This window comes from Chelmon rostratus, chromosome 6 (genome assembly GCF_017976325.1).
Source record: "Chelmon rostratus isolate fCheRos1 chromosome 6, fCheRos1.pri, whole genome shotgun sequence".
Classification (NCBI taxonomy): Eukaryota; Metazoa; Chordata; class Actinopteri; order Chaetodontiformes; family Chaetodontidae; genus Chelmon; species Chelmon rostratus.
In genome coordinates this window covers 25,295,358-25,311,694 of record NC_055663.1, presented here as the reverse complement: position 1 = coordinate 25,311,694, position 16,337 = coordinate 25,295,358, and the positions used below count along the sequence as shown (strand labels likewise).

The 16,337-nt window shown below is 44.4% G+C and overlaps 2 protein-coding genes across 3 annotated transcripts in view; one reads left to right on the top strand and one right to left on the bottom strand.

Annotated features, from left to right (window-relative positions):
- Positions 1–646: 646 nt before the first annotated feature.
- Positions 647–9,108, top strand: LOC121608510 (fibulin-7-like). The gene is made up of 7 exons (XM_041939813.1): positions 647–760; positions 3,920–4,073; positions 5,330–5,500; positions 5,590–5,862; positions 5,931–6,068; positions 6,161–6,296; positions 8,748–9,108. Exons 1-7 carry the CDS (start codon positions 695–697, stop codon positions 9,106–9,108), a joined length of 1,299 nt encoding a protein of 432 aa, XP_041795747.1. The 5' UTR covers positions 647–694.
- Positions 9,109–15,683: 6,575 nt separating this feature from the next.
- The window catches only part of glg1a (golgi glycoprotein 1a), a 31,280-nt gene continuing 30,626 nt past the window's right edge, over positions 15,684–16,337 (bottom strand). For both annotated transcript variants that reach the window (XM_041938471.1, XM_041938472.1), the window contains one exon: positions 15,684–16,207. In XM_041938471.1, the coding sequence (XP_041794405.1) occupies positions 16,040–16,207 (168 nt within the window). In that variant the 3' untranslated portion in view covers positions 15,684–16,039. The remainder of the gene's footprint in view (positions 16,208–16,337) is intronic.

The following is a 16,337-nucleotide window of genomic DNA, read 5'->3' as shown; positions in this document are numbered from 1 at the left end:
AAACTCTGAAAGCTTTTATTTGCTTCTCACAAACATGTGAAGGATTGGAGGACGCTCCTACAGGAGACGACAGTGTATGTTCAGAAGCTGCCGTTATCACGCTTCATATGTGAGTTCATGTGAGTGACGGTGCTTTCAGGGTCATTTCTTCATTTCTTAAGGATCCCTGCGGCTCTTTCCCTGCTGGGGGGTAATCCAGGCGGGACTATCAGCAGATATGGCTGCTCTGTCATTTAGGAGCCGCTCCTCGTCATCATGCAAGGCGGCATGTTTAGGGTTTCAGGAAAAAGTGGGACTTTTCAGTTGCTGTAATTGCAGCAGATGTCACATTCCTGAGCCGAGGAGGGAATCCGAAACAGCCACTGAAATGTAGCTGCTTTGTTGTGAGGGTGATGATTAAAAGCCAAACTTCTTCTAATTTGAGGGTTTATTTCTGGGGCTGATGGATCAAAAAGTGAAAGTGTGCTCCAGATGTGGGAGCTGTGAGAGATGTGCTCCACCTCTTCCACCTCCTTTAAAATATCTGACAGGGAGGAGGGCGGAGGGCGGCTGTGAGTGAGCGCAGCAGAAATTTGGCAAGTGCCCTCGAAAAGAAACAGAAGGAGAGGAGATGATTTAGTGCTGGAGGAGCAGCGGAGGAGTCAGACAAAGCTGAGAGCTCACCAGGAGCAGGTTTATCAGGACCAGGATCAGGATGAAGACCGCCGGGGTCGTCGTGTTCATGCTCTGTCTTCAGCAGAGGTGCTTTTCTTCTGCTCAGGTGAGTCCAGGTGACTCTGAACAGCTTGTTGTCAAGTTGTTACGCTTTATTTTCCATCTGACGGGCGTCGTGGCGTCTCTGCTGAGGCAGGAATTCATTTTTATGGCATCCAAACATTTATAACAAACTGAGTCCAGCAGAATTCAGTATGACAATCCTTTAAATACAGCAGATTAAAGGACGCGTTACGACTGATGTTAAAACGACAAAATAATCTTTGTATATCTGCTCAAATTAATGTTTTACAGAAACATTTTATGTTTAAAATGTTCCATTAAAAGCTTCAAGTGCTCACAACTCAAACTGAGGCTACAAGCTACGATTAAGAGTCACTTTTCTTCCTCTTTAAAGAGGTCAGAGGTCAGAGTGGACGTCAGAGTCAAACCTGAGAAAAGACACATCAGGTCAAGAGTTTTGTTTTCTTAAAGTTTCATTTAAATTAAAATAACTTAAGTCAATCTAACCAAGTCGAGTGAGAAGAAACTTTTATTTACTATAATGAGTTATGTAATAAAAACCTAATAATGATGAAGATGAGACAAACTTCACGTCTGTTTTTATTCACCTGCACTGCTGAGGTCAGAGAACTCTTCTCTTTAGGTCGTTTTAGATTTATCATTTATCATTTTACAGATTTTATTTATTTATTTATCATCTGCTTTAGGTTTCAAGGTTTTACTGTTATTGTCTGTCTTTGCCTGGAAACTTTTTAAAATAGATTTTCTTTAGTTTTTTTTTAGCGTTAAATAAAAGGTTAATTCAATCTAAATTTAAGAACATGTGTATAAAGTTTAAAGGTCACAGAGCTTTATCAAAACATTTTTACTGGACCTTTATTTTATTTTTCCATCTCTCTTGTGAACAAGTCAATCAATCAAAGCACATTTTTGTCATTAAAGTTATTATTTAATGCAGAGGACTGTTGAAATAGAGGAACAATTATAGATTTGCTAATTGTTGTTCACATGATGACCACAGACAGTTAAATTAGATACAAGTCAATGCAGATACCAAAAACTTAATGTAACTTGATTTTCAGTTATTGTGACAAATGAGGAAAACTTTTCGAATAAAAGGAAGAACTACGAAAGCATTTTGAAAGTGTCTTAATAAACAGTTGCTATATTTTTAATATAACCTAAACAGCATGTTCGTGACGACCAACAGGGACAATTAGCATCCTAAAATTTACATCAGATTGTTTTTTGTTATTTTGAAGTTTGGCCTCCATTTCAAGCTTTATTTAGTTTGCAAGTGGGTTCGGTTTAATTGAACTTCATTTAATGCTGGAATATTTCATTAGTTTTAGGTTTCTGGTGAGGTTTCTTCTTTTTTTGGGCACACAGTTTTGTAATTGGATATTTCTGCATGTGTTGCGAGCGCAGTCCAACGTGTTGAACTGAAGCTCACCCTCCTCTGTGCCCACTCGCTGCCGTAACAAACCAGAGAAACGCCTCCAAACACCGAACACACAGACCTCAGAGGGTCATTATGTGGCAGCAGTGTTGTGTTGTTTTCAGCGCAGCGTTTTAGTGTTTTAACCGTCGGGGTGAGGTCAGCGGCGGGCCCTGGTCCAGTCCTCACCCAGGTGTTACTGCAGCAGGTCGCGGCTCTGAAAACCTCACCTCTATGTATAGACCTCACACCTGAAACACGCTGCAGACTGACTGTTAGTCTGATGGACTCTTCATCTTTCTCTTCATAACGTAATGTTCCTCTTCTCTGACACACGGGATTTACAAGTTTCTTTGTGGTCTAGCAGGGAAATTTGTAGTGTTTGGGAATATATGAAGGACATTTCATGATTATTTACTTTAACCTACAGTATGACATTTTCAATATATGTTTATGTTTCTTCCCTCCATATACTGTAAGCGTCAGATGTGTTTAGCTTAGCTTAGCATAAAGACAGGAAGCAGGGGGAAACTGCTAGCCTAGCTCCATTCTGACAATTTCAAGGCTGTCTGACTTACATATTGTTTAAAGTTCTCCCTTAAGATAAGATAAAACTTTATTTATCCCCAGCCGGGGAAATTTGGGCATTACAGCAGCATGTGATAGCAGTGGAAAGAAAAATAGCAGCAGAGGTAGAGAGCAATCGGGGAAAAAAAGCAAAGTACTTAATAAAAAGTAGACTATATATATGTACATACGTATTATACTTAAATATACTAGTTGTGATATTCGCCATAAATTACCATTCAAAACACTGTCAAAGCTAACTAGCATGTTGCGACCTGTTCACATAAATATTTGTTGTGCGGGTTTGCTCTATTTTGTGGTAGAAGCTAACAGTCAGTGTGAGTAGAGAAAAGCTTTTTATTAAAAGTTAAATAAATTACACCAGATGAGAAAGAGAGCTGTCAAAGCCAACTTTAGCCTAGCAAGACGAAGGTGGTGGAACCTGCTAGCTTACCTCCATCAAAAGAGGAAAACATTCATCTTCCAACAACTACAAAGATAATTTAGAATTTAAAATAGTTCCCCACTATAATTTTATCTTAATATCCTCCACAAAGTATCATTAAAAACACTGTCACAACTGTTAGCTAACAGTACGCTGCAGATAGCTCACATCACTTTCACCATTCAAAACACTGTCACAACTGTTAGCTGTTAGCTGACGTGTTCACATCATTCCTGTTTTATTTATTAGTCCTGCTTGTTTGCAGTATTTTGTGGTAACTACAGTGTAAACAAATAATCATTGTGACTGTAAAAACACCTTTCGATAAACAAGAAAATAATTGAAACCAGTTGAAAAGGAGAAAGATGAAGCGGGGGAAGCTGCTAGCTCCATCCAAACACCTCCAAAGCTGTCTGATTTACATGTTGTTCCTCGTTAGCTAACAAGCTGACGGTCGATCCTGCGGTGGGTCGGGTTTAGTCCGGGTTTAGTAACCAACCACCGATTTGAGGACAGGACTTTAGAGATGCGGACAACAGCTAGCTCCAATGCTAACTGTTGCTAAACCACAATGTCTTCTTTTTACATTTCTATCTCCTTCTACACGTGTTCAGTATACAAGATGTAATTCAAGTTATAGTTGTTGGTAGCTGATTTTACTTACTTTTTACCTTGAAGATCACAGATAACCTGTTCTGATGTTCTCCAGCAGCATTGGTCTGTCCTCTAACGTCTCCTTGTTCCGTCCACAGGAGTGTCCATCCACCCACAACCTGGTGAACTCGCTGCGGCAGGTGGAGAGGATGTTGGCGGTCCACGAGGCGTCATACCAGCAGGGCCTGCGCTCCCTCAGGAAGAAGATGAGCGCTCTGCACAACAGCACCATGGCCATCTTCAAGACGGGCGGTGAGAGATCTTCACCCGGGAACACTCTGTGATGTACAAAGAGAAAAAAAGCCAGTGTCAGGTAGAAAGTAAGAAACAACACAGACTGCTGAAATATAGTTTCTGGCCACCAGAGGCAGCACTGAGCGCACTGCTGCTGAGCAACACTCCCACCAAGAGCGAGGAAGAAGTTATGTTCCATCTTTGATTTCACGTTGATTGTTTTTTCTTTAAAGGAACTCAGCAGTCTGTGGTTTGACGTCAACGTTCTGGACGTTAGTGATCGTTCACGACAAATAAATATATAAACTAAAAGCCAAATACTGACATGTTTTCATGCATAAACTGGGGAACAAGTTGTGTTCACCTGCACGGAGAAAGCTCAGCTGTGCTTACCTGCTGAACGCTCAGTGAAACGCTGCAAAAACCACAAAACGATGACGAAGTTTCTACTCCGATGAAAAGAAACAAGGCTCAAACAAAGCTACGAAACAGCTTGAACCAGTAACAGGCTGAACGCGCTGAAGTGTTTCATTTTATGATGAACTCAAGTTGAAGGTGTTTGCTTTAAAAAGTTTCCCCTTCACAGTGAACAGTGCAGAGGCACCGCGTCATGAAGGTTTCTGGGAAATAACCACTGAGCCTGGCAAGGACTGTGATGTCTGTATTAGACCTCAAACTCAAAGGAAGGCTCTGAGAACAGAATCCTTCATTAAGACCTCCTGTCAAGATTACAGTATCATTTTAAAGTGGTGTTGAACAGTTCTGGGATTGAATACAAGCTTTTCATCCATTGCAGGTTATGTCACCTGTCTCCATCCAAAGTAATGCAAATTCCATCACTGGTTTACAAAAACAGCTACCGTCAGAGGTCATTTTTTCACACATACTCGAAAATCTGAGTGAGATTAGAGCAATAACCTCCGCTACACCTTTCACTCCTGCATCTGCTGATTCAGATCACACCCTGTTACCACCTCACTCCACCACATCACCACTGTCACATCCTACGTCATCATTTATTCACAAAGTCCGTTCCCGTTTGGGAACTTTTACGCTGCAGCCAAGCGTGAAAAGTTTGCAATTTTTTTTCTATTATAACATGCTTCCACTTTTTTAATGCAGAATTTTCAGGAAAATCAGGAAATCACAACCTGAAGTGACTCTTTGAAGGTTTGAAATGAATCCCAGACTGATGTTAGATGAGATCAAATCATCAGAGCGGTTTAATCCTCTGAGTTCAGAAGGTAAATGAACGTGTTTCTATCTGCTCCCAGCATCCTGCCCCAAACCAGAGCCCCCCGCTCACGGCCGCAGACTGGGGAGGGTCTTCAGCGTCGGACACGAGGTTCACTTCCTGTGTAAGCCGGGCTACGAGCTGATTGGCCCACGGACCCGAGTGTGTCTGGAGGCTCTGAAGTGGAGCGGCCAGCAGCCGATGTGCAGACGTAGGTTCTGATCCTGGACCATGACTGGAAGACCGGCACAGTTCAGCTCCAGCAGTTCGGTGAAGTCTTGTTTCTTCTTTTCTTTTCAGGCCTGAACAACACCCGCAACTCTCTGGCCTCCTTCTCTCCTGCTGCTCCATCCTCCTCCTCTTCCTCCTCTTCTTCCCTCCCCGTCTCTGCCGCACTGTCAGCACCCTCCTTGTCATCATCTACACCTGCTCCCCTTTCCTCTTCATCACCCACATCTTCCTCCCCCTCCTCCTCCGTCCGTCCATCTCACTGCACTCACTTCCTGGGCTCCACCCGCTGCACCTGTGACGTGGGTTTCACCATATCAGGCCGGGACAACAACATCTGCACAGGTGATGAGTATTTCTCTCAAATAACTGACTTTTCAGAGCTTCCTCTGAGGATTCTGCCTGTCTTTCAGATATCGATGAGTGTCGTCTGTTTCCTCTCGGTCAGCCCGGTCGCCTCTGCGTCCATCAGTGCGTCAACACTCCCGGCAGCTTCCACTGCTTCTGTCCGTCCGGCTACGACCTCGCCAGAGACGGCCGCAGCTGCACAGGTCAGAGTTCAAAGGTCATCCTTCAGTCAGGGGAGTGTGCAGAGACGTGTGGTCTGTGTGTTCGTAACGCTCCCCTCCGTCCTTCTCTTCAGACATCGACGAGTGTGAAAACCTGATGCACAACTGCACAGCGGAGCAGGTGTGTGTGAACACCTACGGAGGTTTCCAGTGTGTGATGGTGGAGTGTCCTCACATGAAAAACGCCACGTACATCAAGACTTCACCAATGTAAGAGCAAACCGCCCTGATCCATCCATCCTTCTGCTGAAAGCATTTCCTCTGAGCCCGCCAGTCCCGTCAGACCTCCTGGTGTGGCAGGAAAGGTCAGAGGACTGTTAGTTTCATCACTGCAAAGCTGCCATATGACGTAGCTGCCACAATCCTGGATTGAAGCTTCCTAACATCAACAACAGTTACACCGCTACAGTATAAATTTTACCATGTTCACCATCATAGTCTGTGCATTAGCATGCTAACCTCTGCTAATTATCCCTGAACACAAAGCACAGATGAGGCTGATGGGAAGTCCATTAGTGTCACAGTGAAGATCACAGCGTACCTGTTGACCACTTTTCAGAGAACAGCTGTACAGGTGTGTTGAAGCGTATCACCTGCTGATAGCAGTAAGAACGCTGGTGTCACAGTTAAATCCTGAGTTTGGACTCCTGAGTCCTACTTAAAGTTTGAACTCACAATGGATGCACCGTTTTTAAACTTGGAGACGTAAAATAAGAGTCTACCGCCACAATCGCGGCTCTATAAAGCTGTACTGAGACACAGCAGTGCTTTGAACTAAATGTTAACATTAGCATGCTAGCATGCTCACAATCACAATGCTAACCTGCTAAAGAGCAGGTATATTGTTTACCATGTTCACCATCTTAGTTTAGTGTGTTAGCATGCTAACATTTGCTGATTAGTACTAAACACAAAGTACTGGCTGATGGGAAATCATTAGTTTTGCAGGTGTTTGGTCAAACGAAACACAAATTAAAATTGAGGCTACCACATTGCAGTGCATTTGTTGAGGCATTCAGGAAAAAAATTAACCTCAAGGTGGCGCTAGAGGGAACACTCAGCTTATTAGGACCACGATCATTCATGCTGATATACTTTAGTTTGGTTTTAAGTAATGAAGCTGCTGTCTGACCGTCTCTGCTGCAGAGCCAGAGCTGTCAGGGTTTAGAATGTTTTTAGCATGTTCACAACGCTTTGCATTTGTCCCCCAATTAAACAAAGCTAAGCTAACTAACTTCAGCTAACTGTTGACGTTGTCCGACAGCCTGACTCAAAAGATGTGGACTGATCCAAAACACTGAGCCTGAAGACACTTTTAGCTCGCTAATGAGCTAGCAGCTAACAGCCTAATTGCCTTGTAATAAAGAGTGAAATCACATTTCAAGAACACAATGAAAGTGCAAACAGAGCAGAGGAGGAATGAAAAGTGGACGGATGAAACAAAGGAAACCATAAAACCTCTCACTCCACAGAAGACGAGGATCAGCTGTAAATGACAGGGACAGCCATGGAGACGATGGAAAACAATACGTTTCACCTCCATGTCACCCACTTCCTTTCACCACCCGACATTTAGCTTCATTCCTCCATGAGTAACTGAGAGTCAGACTGAGGTTTGGCTTCAGACGCCCTGCTGAGGTTTCCAGGCTCCAGTCAGCTGATCAGCTGATGGTGGCGGAGAGGCGTGAAACATGTTTCTGGCAGTGAACAGCAGCTAAATGTGTTTACCAAAGTGGTTTTGGTGTATCCCTGCAGCCGGATCATAATTGTATGTTTTAGCAGTGCATGGAGAACAGCGATACTGGGTTAGTTTCAGGTGAAGGGTCATGTGCGCTGTTCGTTCTGCCAGAGACGAGCTTTGGCTGCGACTTCAGTAAAAACAAAGTGTCGTGGTTAGGATGGATAGAAGCTGTTAATTTAAGATTTATGGATAAAAACGGTGCTTTAATAGGATAAATGAGACCAGGACTAAAGACACAGAGGGTCTCGGTGTCGTCTTCTCTGAATGAAGAGCAAATTTTACTTTCTACAACTGCCTTAAAGCTCAGCGTGACGGAAATTTTATCATCTGACCATGTAAAGTAAACTAGCTGCAGCTCAGAATCTCATCAACAAATGTGTCTCACTGCAGACACTCAGTCCACGAATCATTCTGGGGACAATGTTCAGTTTAATTTGATCACTCTGAATCGGGCGTGACCAAAACAAACATGGAGTCTCTGGAGAACCTGAGCGACTCAGAGCGACCTGCCTCTAGGGGAGATGGGAGGAGGTGGAGGAGGAGGAGGAGGAGGAAGATTTCAGCCCTCAGACCACAACCGCAAGTGGTTGACGATGTAAATAAAGTTTTTGCTGACTGATTTCCAAGCTATGACATCGCTTTGCTGGGTAACACAAGTGCAGTTTTATATGATGGGAGCTGTTAGCAGGTTGCAGCTTGCTAAACCCGGCTGCTACAGACCAAACCTGCTGGTCCAGGAAACAAGGATCAGCTGTGGTTTTTAGACAGCAGCTAAAAAGGTGATGTTAGAAGACAGCGCTAGGGAAGTAAACTTCATAGACTTCATGGAAACTGTAGTTTTTTTGTTCCAGTTGCTGAACTTTGTTAGATGCTGTAGAACGTCATTGATCTCTATGACGACGCTGCCTCTGTTTCCCCAGGCGCTGCGAGAGGAACCCATGCATGCTGGGAGACAAGGGATGCACTCAGGCGCCAAGCTCCATCTCCTTCCACTTCCTGTCTGTGGTGTCCAACATGTCCGCCCCACGCGTCCTCTTCCGGGTGTCTGCGGCCCGCGTGCTGGGCGACACGCTGCGTTTCGGCTTGGCGGGCGGACGTGGGCGGGGCCACTTCAGCGTGCAGCGTTCTGGCAGACAAACCGGGACCCTCCTCCTGGTGACGCCCATCACGGGTCCTGCTACTCTGGAGGCCGAGGTGGAGATGAGCGAGCTGGAGCGAAGCTCCCTGCTGGGCCGCTACCTCACCAAGGTCACCCTGTTTGTGTCCCGCTACGAGTTTTAGGGGGGTGACTGATGGGTGGGGGTTTAGGGTTCATCAGGGTTTAACGGGAGTTTGGTGTTTTCCCAGAACTTTTACAGTCCAACTGATGCCACAAATGTATGTTTAGAAGTCAGAAATCAATCATGTCAGTGACTTTTAAATCGATTGATTATCATTTTTATAATTGAGAGGAAGATTTCAGTGGTCACACTCTCATACACTTCTGTCTGTATATTCTGAAATAAAACGACAGTGAGCAGACCGAGAACAAGTTAAAAATCTTTTATCAAGCAGAATACGGGACATTTTTCATCCAGCGGAAAACCGTCAGAACAGCTGAGACAGTTTTAAAGAGATCTTCTGGGTTTTAGCTCTCTGACTCGGATGTAATGCTAATACACGTCAGGCACAAACTCCGACATGAGCACCAAGACTCACAGTAAACAAGCCTGCTCTGGTAAGCTAACAAGTTAACGGCAGACAGCATTTTGTTAGCAGTGGCTCAATCTGTTAAGCTTTTAATTAACTCTGCAGCCTGCTAGCTGTTAACGGCCTCCTGGCGTATGTTGTTTTGTAGCTTGTTCAGCGAACTGGGTGGAAGCTAAGACCTCCATGTTTGTAGATACACGTTAGCTTCAAAGCTAACATTTGCTACGGTTCCTTCTGGTTGTGTCTCAGGCCTGTTAGCGTCACTGTCAGCAGAATAAAAGTTATCGCTTTATGCAAAAACAACATAAAGTTATCGATACATTTGTTTTTATTTTTAAAGGTGCTACATACATATTTATTATTATTATTATTATTATTAAAAACAGTGGCATTTTAGCACCACGAAAAGAAAAATATAAATGTCTTCTTTGTGTGATGATTTCTTCTGACATTTAATTTACAGATCAGAATAAAAAACATGCAGTTAAATTTCAGTTGGATTTTTAAGTTTAGACGAGACTTCGGAAGGCTTATAGATTAGATTTTTGTGTGTTTTCCTTTGAAGTGAAAAAATCAGGAAAGTTACGAAAAGGAAGCGAAACCTGACAACCTCTTTGTGGGTTTAAAGAGCGGGGGGTGGGCGGGAGGGGTGTCAAACCACTGAGTGTTTCTCGCCTTTTTGTAGGTGTCTTACTGTATCTGTTGAACTTCTCATGTTTAACCATTAATTCTGTATATAATGTAGCCAAGCTGAGGTGGACCATCGATCCCTATTTAGTGTTTAGTGAGTTTAATTAAAGCCAACAGAAAGTTTCAACGTTGCGGACAAAGTGAAATTAGAAAGTGTTTTTTTTATAGCTGAAGATGTTTGAGCCTATAACGCATCATCACGACAGCGGTGCTCCAGAGCTAAGACCACTGTCAGCAGCCATCTTTGTTTGGATCAGGAAGTGGAACCACAACCTGGTGATCAGGTTAGAAATCTGTGTGATTCTGCAGCAGATTGAATAAATCTCATCCAGATTTGCTGTTTAACGACCGTCTGGGCTTTAAAAGCTCATCAGTGAGGCTCAGCTCTGTGAGTTAATGAGAGGAGCTCACTGAGGCTACAGCGTGTCCGAGTCAGTATGTTTGCTTTGTGTTTCTGTCACTGTACTTTGTCTTTATTCTGATTATTATTGTTAAATTACACCAATAAACATGTTTACACCGACACCGTGTCATCGCCGTCTGTACTGCGAGAAGCGGGAAATCCTCCACGAAGGTATTTTTGGCTGTTTTGAGACGTTCGAGCTGTGTTTTGGTCCGTCGGACGGAAGAATTTATCACAGATCTGTCAGACAGCCTGAAGCCTCCACAGACCAGACAGAGCACACACACGAAAACAGACGACACACACGCAGGCGTACAGTCAGATACTGTATGTTTACACTGTATGTCTGCAGACACATTCTCACACACACGTACAAGACAGAAAACACGCAAATGTATGGCTGCATGAGGACCACACACGCACACACACACTGACGTCAGCTGTGTTCACTTCAAACATTCACACATGTGAACATTTCTAGATGACCAGATGAATGTTTCCAGATATGAATTCAAATGCAAATGAGACTCTTCTAGATGTCCACATCATTTTTCAAATGAAGACATGAATTCAGTTCAGCTTTAAATCAATAATAATAATAATAAATCAATAATTTTATCTTTTCTGTTGTCGCTGGTGAGTTCCTCAGTCTGTAATCAGACGACCAGACGAGTGTTCGTGACTGTGAGTTAGATAAAAAGGAGACTTTAGCGTGAAGCTAATGTGGGTTGCCGGTCAGAGTCGTCGCTTTTTGTGTTGCTGCTGCTGATTGGCTCAGTGTGACCGTCTGCTCTGCCTGATGCTGACATCACTGCTTTATACAAGATTTGATTGGCTGCATTACAATAAAGTCGTCTGTGGATAATAAAACAGCATTGACAGTAAATAATTCTGGTAATCAAATATTTTAAATAATCTATAAAGAATAAAAGTAATATTCTGGTTCAACCTTCTCAAATGTGAGTTTGCTGGGGTTTTTTTTCTCTTTTTAAATTGAACAAAAGACATTTAAAGGCTCAGAGCTTGTGATAGTCATTTTTCACAGCTCCCACCACCTTATAGATATTTATAGACACTCCATTAACAAGAGCTGATCAGCTGATGGTTCACTGATACAGTCACGTTTTCTATTTGTCAAAGTATCGTCATTGTGATAATGCAGAGAAGAGGACTGATTCCTGCCAACGCGATGCTGTTAAATCAAATGAAATAAAAGCAGACATGACATCGACTGTGATGGATCACGTCCAGCTCAAGTTTTGAGCACATGATTATTTTCATACCTAAATATAATGAAACCACCGGCTGCAGGAAGGGAGGAAGACGACATTTAAAAACAAGCTAAAACAATGGTGGGCTGCCATGTGAAGCTCGCTGCGTGTGTGATTTGTAGTTAACGGGCTCAAACATGCAAAACCACACACACGTCCTTTAATTCACCCAGAGGATGAAGGAAGTCTGACAGGGTTTATTCATGTTTCCATGGTTACAGCTGGATGAGGTGTCGGGTTGGATCTATTTGTAGACGCGGATGAACCCACAACAGTCTGACTGTAACCGTCCAGACAGTGAGGAGGTTTATTTTACTGCCGCTGACAAGACAGAAACAAAGATGGATCTTCATCTGATAATCAGACTGAATGATCTGACGATTCAAAGGTCTGGAAAAGAGTCTGGAGGCAGTTACCAGCATTTACCCCACAGACCCAAAAACTTTAAAATAAGATCTCTTCACTTAATGAAAGACCTTTGTTTTAGGTGAAAAGGACAGCTTTAGAGATGATTTTAGCAATTAAATTCACCTCGTCTGGAATTCCCCTTTACAGGCCCAATTATAGTTTCAAGGTCTGCTGATTCGTCATGTCATAAAATCCACCTGCACAACAACCAAAACCAGCGTCTCTGAAAGGGGAAACCAAGGGAAGCCCCGCTGAGCGTACGTTTGGGAACATAAACGTAACCCCTTGCATAAACCCTTCAGAGCCTCCTGCCAAGCTCCAAGCCCATTGGTTCCTATACTAAAGATGTAAATCTTTAAAAACTCACAAATATATTAATTTCTTAAAAAAAAACCCAGCTCATTTATTTCCTCAAACATCTGCTCACTGCAGTATTTAATCAAGCAAACAGGAAGAAATAGAGTGTTTGTTTGGGACTATTTTCACCAGCGGATGAATCCACATTTGGTTCTGCAGTGAGTGTTTGTGGCAGCAGGACGGTGTGTGTCAATCAGAGTATACTACAGTGTGTGTATTCATGGTGATGAAAGAACATGTCAGCCAGTTTTTGGACCACAATGGAGGTCAATGGCACGGAGGAAGAAGATCCATCAGGATCAAGTAGGCTGTTAGGTTGTGCTTTAAAGAAGGCTTTGAAATAATGACACCAGACAGTAGAATAGAAACCTTGCAGACTTTATTATTATTAACAAACTGTCCAATTTTCATCTGTACAGAACCAAAAGAAACCAAAACAGAAAAGTGGACAGAGAAAAATAAACCAGATGATCAGGAGCTCCGTGGATTCAGACACAAAACAGGGTTTACAAAAAGATCTTAATCATCACAAACTTAAAATCAAAATGTTCTAGTTATCATCGCTCGGGACGACGAGAACAGCGAGGAACCGACCGGAGGTCACACAAACACACACACAGCCACACACACGCACGCACGCACACACGCACACGTTCCTCTGCTGGGTGCTGCAGGGGGTTCTGGGATGTTCTGTACAGCGGGATCCCTCAGCGGGACGGTGAGTAGGCACGCTTTGATCGAACTGACGTCAGATGGAAACAACGTGAAGGCAGTTCAACGAATCGGGACGTCTCATTTACAAGCAGGAGGGCAGCGCTCACCACAGCAAGCTTCAACAATTAGAAAATAATCGAGAGTATAGGCTGACTGCACGGTACGTAGTTTACAGTGTGGCATCACTCAGTATAGTACACATGTACACATGATCGGCTCAAGCCGGGAGAGAGGAGAGCGTCTCCGCTACCGATGTCACATCCACGACTTTCCAAACGAGACCAAAAAGCTCGACGGCTCTGCGACTCTGTGACGGACGATTACGGCGAAGCCTCGCTTGCTCGCAGAAGGCGACTGAGAACAGCCGGCCTGTGGAGCTCTAGGCTGACGGCGTTTCGCTGTGGCGTCTGGTTTGGGTCTCAGGTTCCTTCTTGGTTTGTGCATCTTTCCTCAGTTTTAGAGATGATCCACTGACTGACGGCACTCATGTGACTCAACAGAGAAACTGTGAGTCGATACTGAAACACGAGACGACGTGAGAACTTCAGTCGCACCTGACGTCTGGTTCATTCTGGACTAAAGACGAGAAATGATCCAGCGCTGCCTTCAGCTTCAAGTTCACAGCGACTTGTTCTGACCAAACAACATTTATGGGTTCAGTTCATCACATGTAAGAATTCACTGCTTTTGTTTGTCCTCCATCAAAACATCTGAAGACGCCATCGCGGCGTCGAGAAGACTGATGTCTTCCTTTTTTTTATTGTTTTCTGATAGTTCACTGGCTTAATCATTTATCAAGGAAATCAGCTGAAGAGTAACCAATAGGAGTTCAAGTCAGCCAGGTTTAGAGTGACAGGATGCTGAAGATCTGGATAAAACTCTTCACAGGCTCCGACTGAAGCTCCCTGTTCGTGAAAGCACCATCACATTAAAGACATCCACACCCTCAGCTCACAAAGCCTCACTAATGATCACAGTCACCAAGTATTCAGGATGCCGTGTTCACCGGCCAATCGCGTTCATCACAGCTGATTTCTAACGTGCAGCCGTCTCAAACGTCACCAGAGCAGAACCCTGACTCACTCCGCCTACCGGAGAGGCGTCCACCGACCACACCCGAAAAATCAGCCAGCTGCTGGCGCAGGTTGATGGACGGAGGAGGCCAAACCTTCGCCACCGCGTCTCCCTCCCTCCCTCCTCCCCCTGCAGGAAGGAGGGCGCTCGCTAGAAAAGGCAACCAGAGAACATTCAAATCATAAAAAAAGAACCAAAAACTTTGACCATTAGTAAACAAATAAATAAGGCTATGACAAAACAATATATATATATTTATAGATATAAAAAAAGAACGGAAAATGTGCAATGATTCCAGTATCTTTACACAAAAATGTTCACATCTCTATAATCGTCTAGAATCTTCTCATTTCTTTATGCTGGATTTTTTTCCTGCTCTCAGCTGTTCTGTACCAACCAGCACGAAACCAGCAGCCGCTCTGCGAGTTCATGACTGGAGAAAATAAATCCAGTTCGCCCAGTCTGTCTGCTCCACCCAGTGCTGGATCAGACCGGGATCGCTCCTGCATCACGGCATGGAGGAAGCCAGCCACGGCGTCTCCAGACGAGCGAGCGCGACGCCAACCTCACGTCCCAACCGGCTGCTGGAGCGGTCAAATCGGCTAAACTGGGAGCAGCGGGTGGACGTGGTGCGTTTATGGAACAGGTTGTGCTGGGAAAAAAGAAAAAAATCTGACTGCATTAGAGGAGCGCTGAGGTCGCCAGGTCTGCCTTTAGAAAATAAAAAAAAAAAAGATAAAATAACCACAAATATTTCCCGCTGGAGGAAGAGCTTCGAGCGAGATGGCGGAGTGTTTGTCCCTCTCTTTATCTCATCTGTGGCTTGGTTGGTTGGCACCACCCGCCTGGCAGTCCCATGGCGATAAAATCTAACTAACACACATCAGAAGAAAAAAAAAATCCAGAGCCAACAAAAAAAAAAAACCCCAAAACTCTTTAGCAGGAGGACAAACTAGAACAATATGGTGGTAGAAAGAGATACACACACACACAAGCGCACGCGCACACACACACACACGTACACACACACACACACACACACACACACGCACACACACAGTCATTAAAATACTGGAGTCATTAATCTGCTCTATACATGAGCACTTCCCATCCCACTTTCTACACATTTACACATTACATGATTTCATTCACCCCCCCCTTGCCCCCATATTGACCTCTGACCCCTTATCCATACAATCCCCTCCCTCCCCCCCCTCCCTCTCCTCACCCACCCCCCCGCCCACCCCGCGGTAAAGATGGAGAAAAAAAGGAGTGATGCTGCATCTACATCAGGAGGACTCAGTGCTCTGTTTCGAAGCTCGGGAGGAGAAGGGAAAAAAAAAGATGAAGAAGAAGATGTGACAGTGGGCGTGCCCTCTCGGAGAGGGAACGGGGCTCTTGTAGAAGAAGAGCAGGTGAGTCACTGATCAAGCCCACTTTCGCCAGTGAATTGTGGGTAATGTCATTCCAGCGATGGGAAAAAAGGGGTGAGGAGATCAGGGGAGGCGTTTTCGGGGGCGCGAGGAGAGGGGAATGAAGGTGGAGGTTCTTGTTGGCCGTGGTTGTTTCTCCTGTGGGTGTGTCCTGACCCCGGAGTGGGCGGGGTCTACCTGTCCTTCAGCTCCTGAGTGACGCGTTTGGTGAATCTGCCGCAGAGCAGCCCCATCAGGAAGAGCAGAGCCACACCTGCACCAATCACAGTCAGGATGTAGTTCTTGGATGGTGATGTCATGACCTGCATGGCCAGGTCTGAGAAACCCTCGGCGGGAGCCACCTGACAGGAGGTGAGGACAGGACAGTGTGAGTTCAGCTGTGTTCACATTATTCTTCTGGATGCAGCGTATGTTATAAACTCCAAAATAAAAGCCCCAGAAAACTGATCTAATGCAGCTCGTTAATTACTT

Excerpts from the sequence above, each read along its gene's own strand:
- LOC121608510 (XM_041939813.1), top strand. The coding sequence starts at position 695 with ATGAAGACCGCCGGGGTCGTCGTGTTCATGCTCTGTCTTCAGCAGAGG. Across the intron at positions 5,501-5,589 it reads CCAGCAGCCGATGTGCAGAC|GCCTGAACAACACCCGCAAC; the intron begins GTAGGTTCTGAT and ends TTTTCTTTTCAG. Across the intron at positions 6,297-8,747 it reads TACATCAAGACTTCACCAAT|GCGCTGCGAGAGGAACCCAT; the intron begins GTAAGAGCAAAC and ends CTGTTTCCCCAG.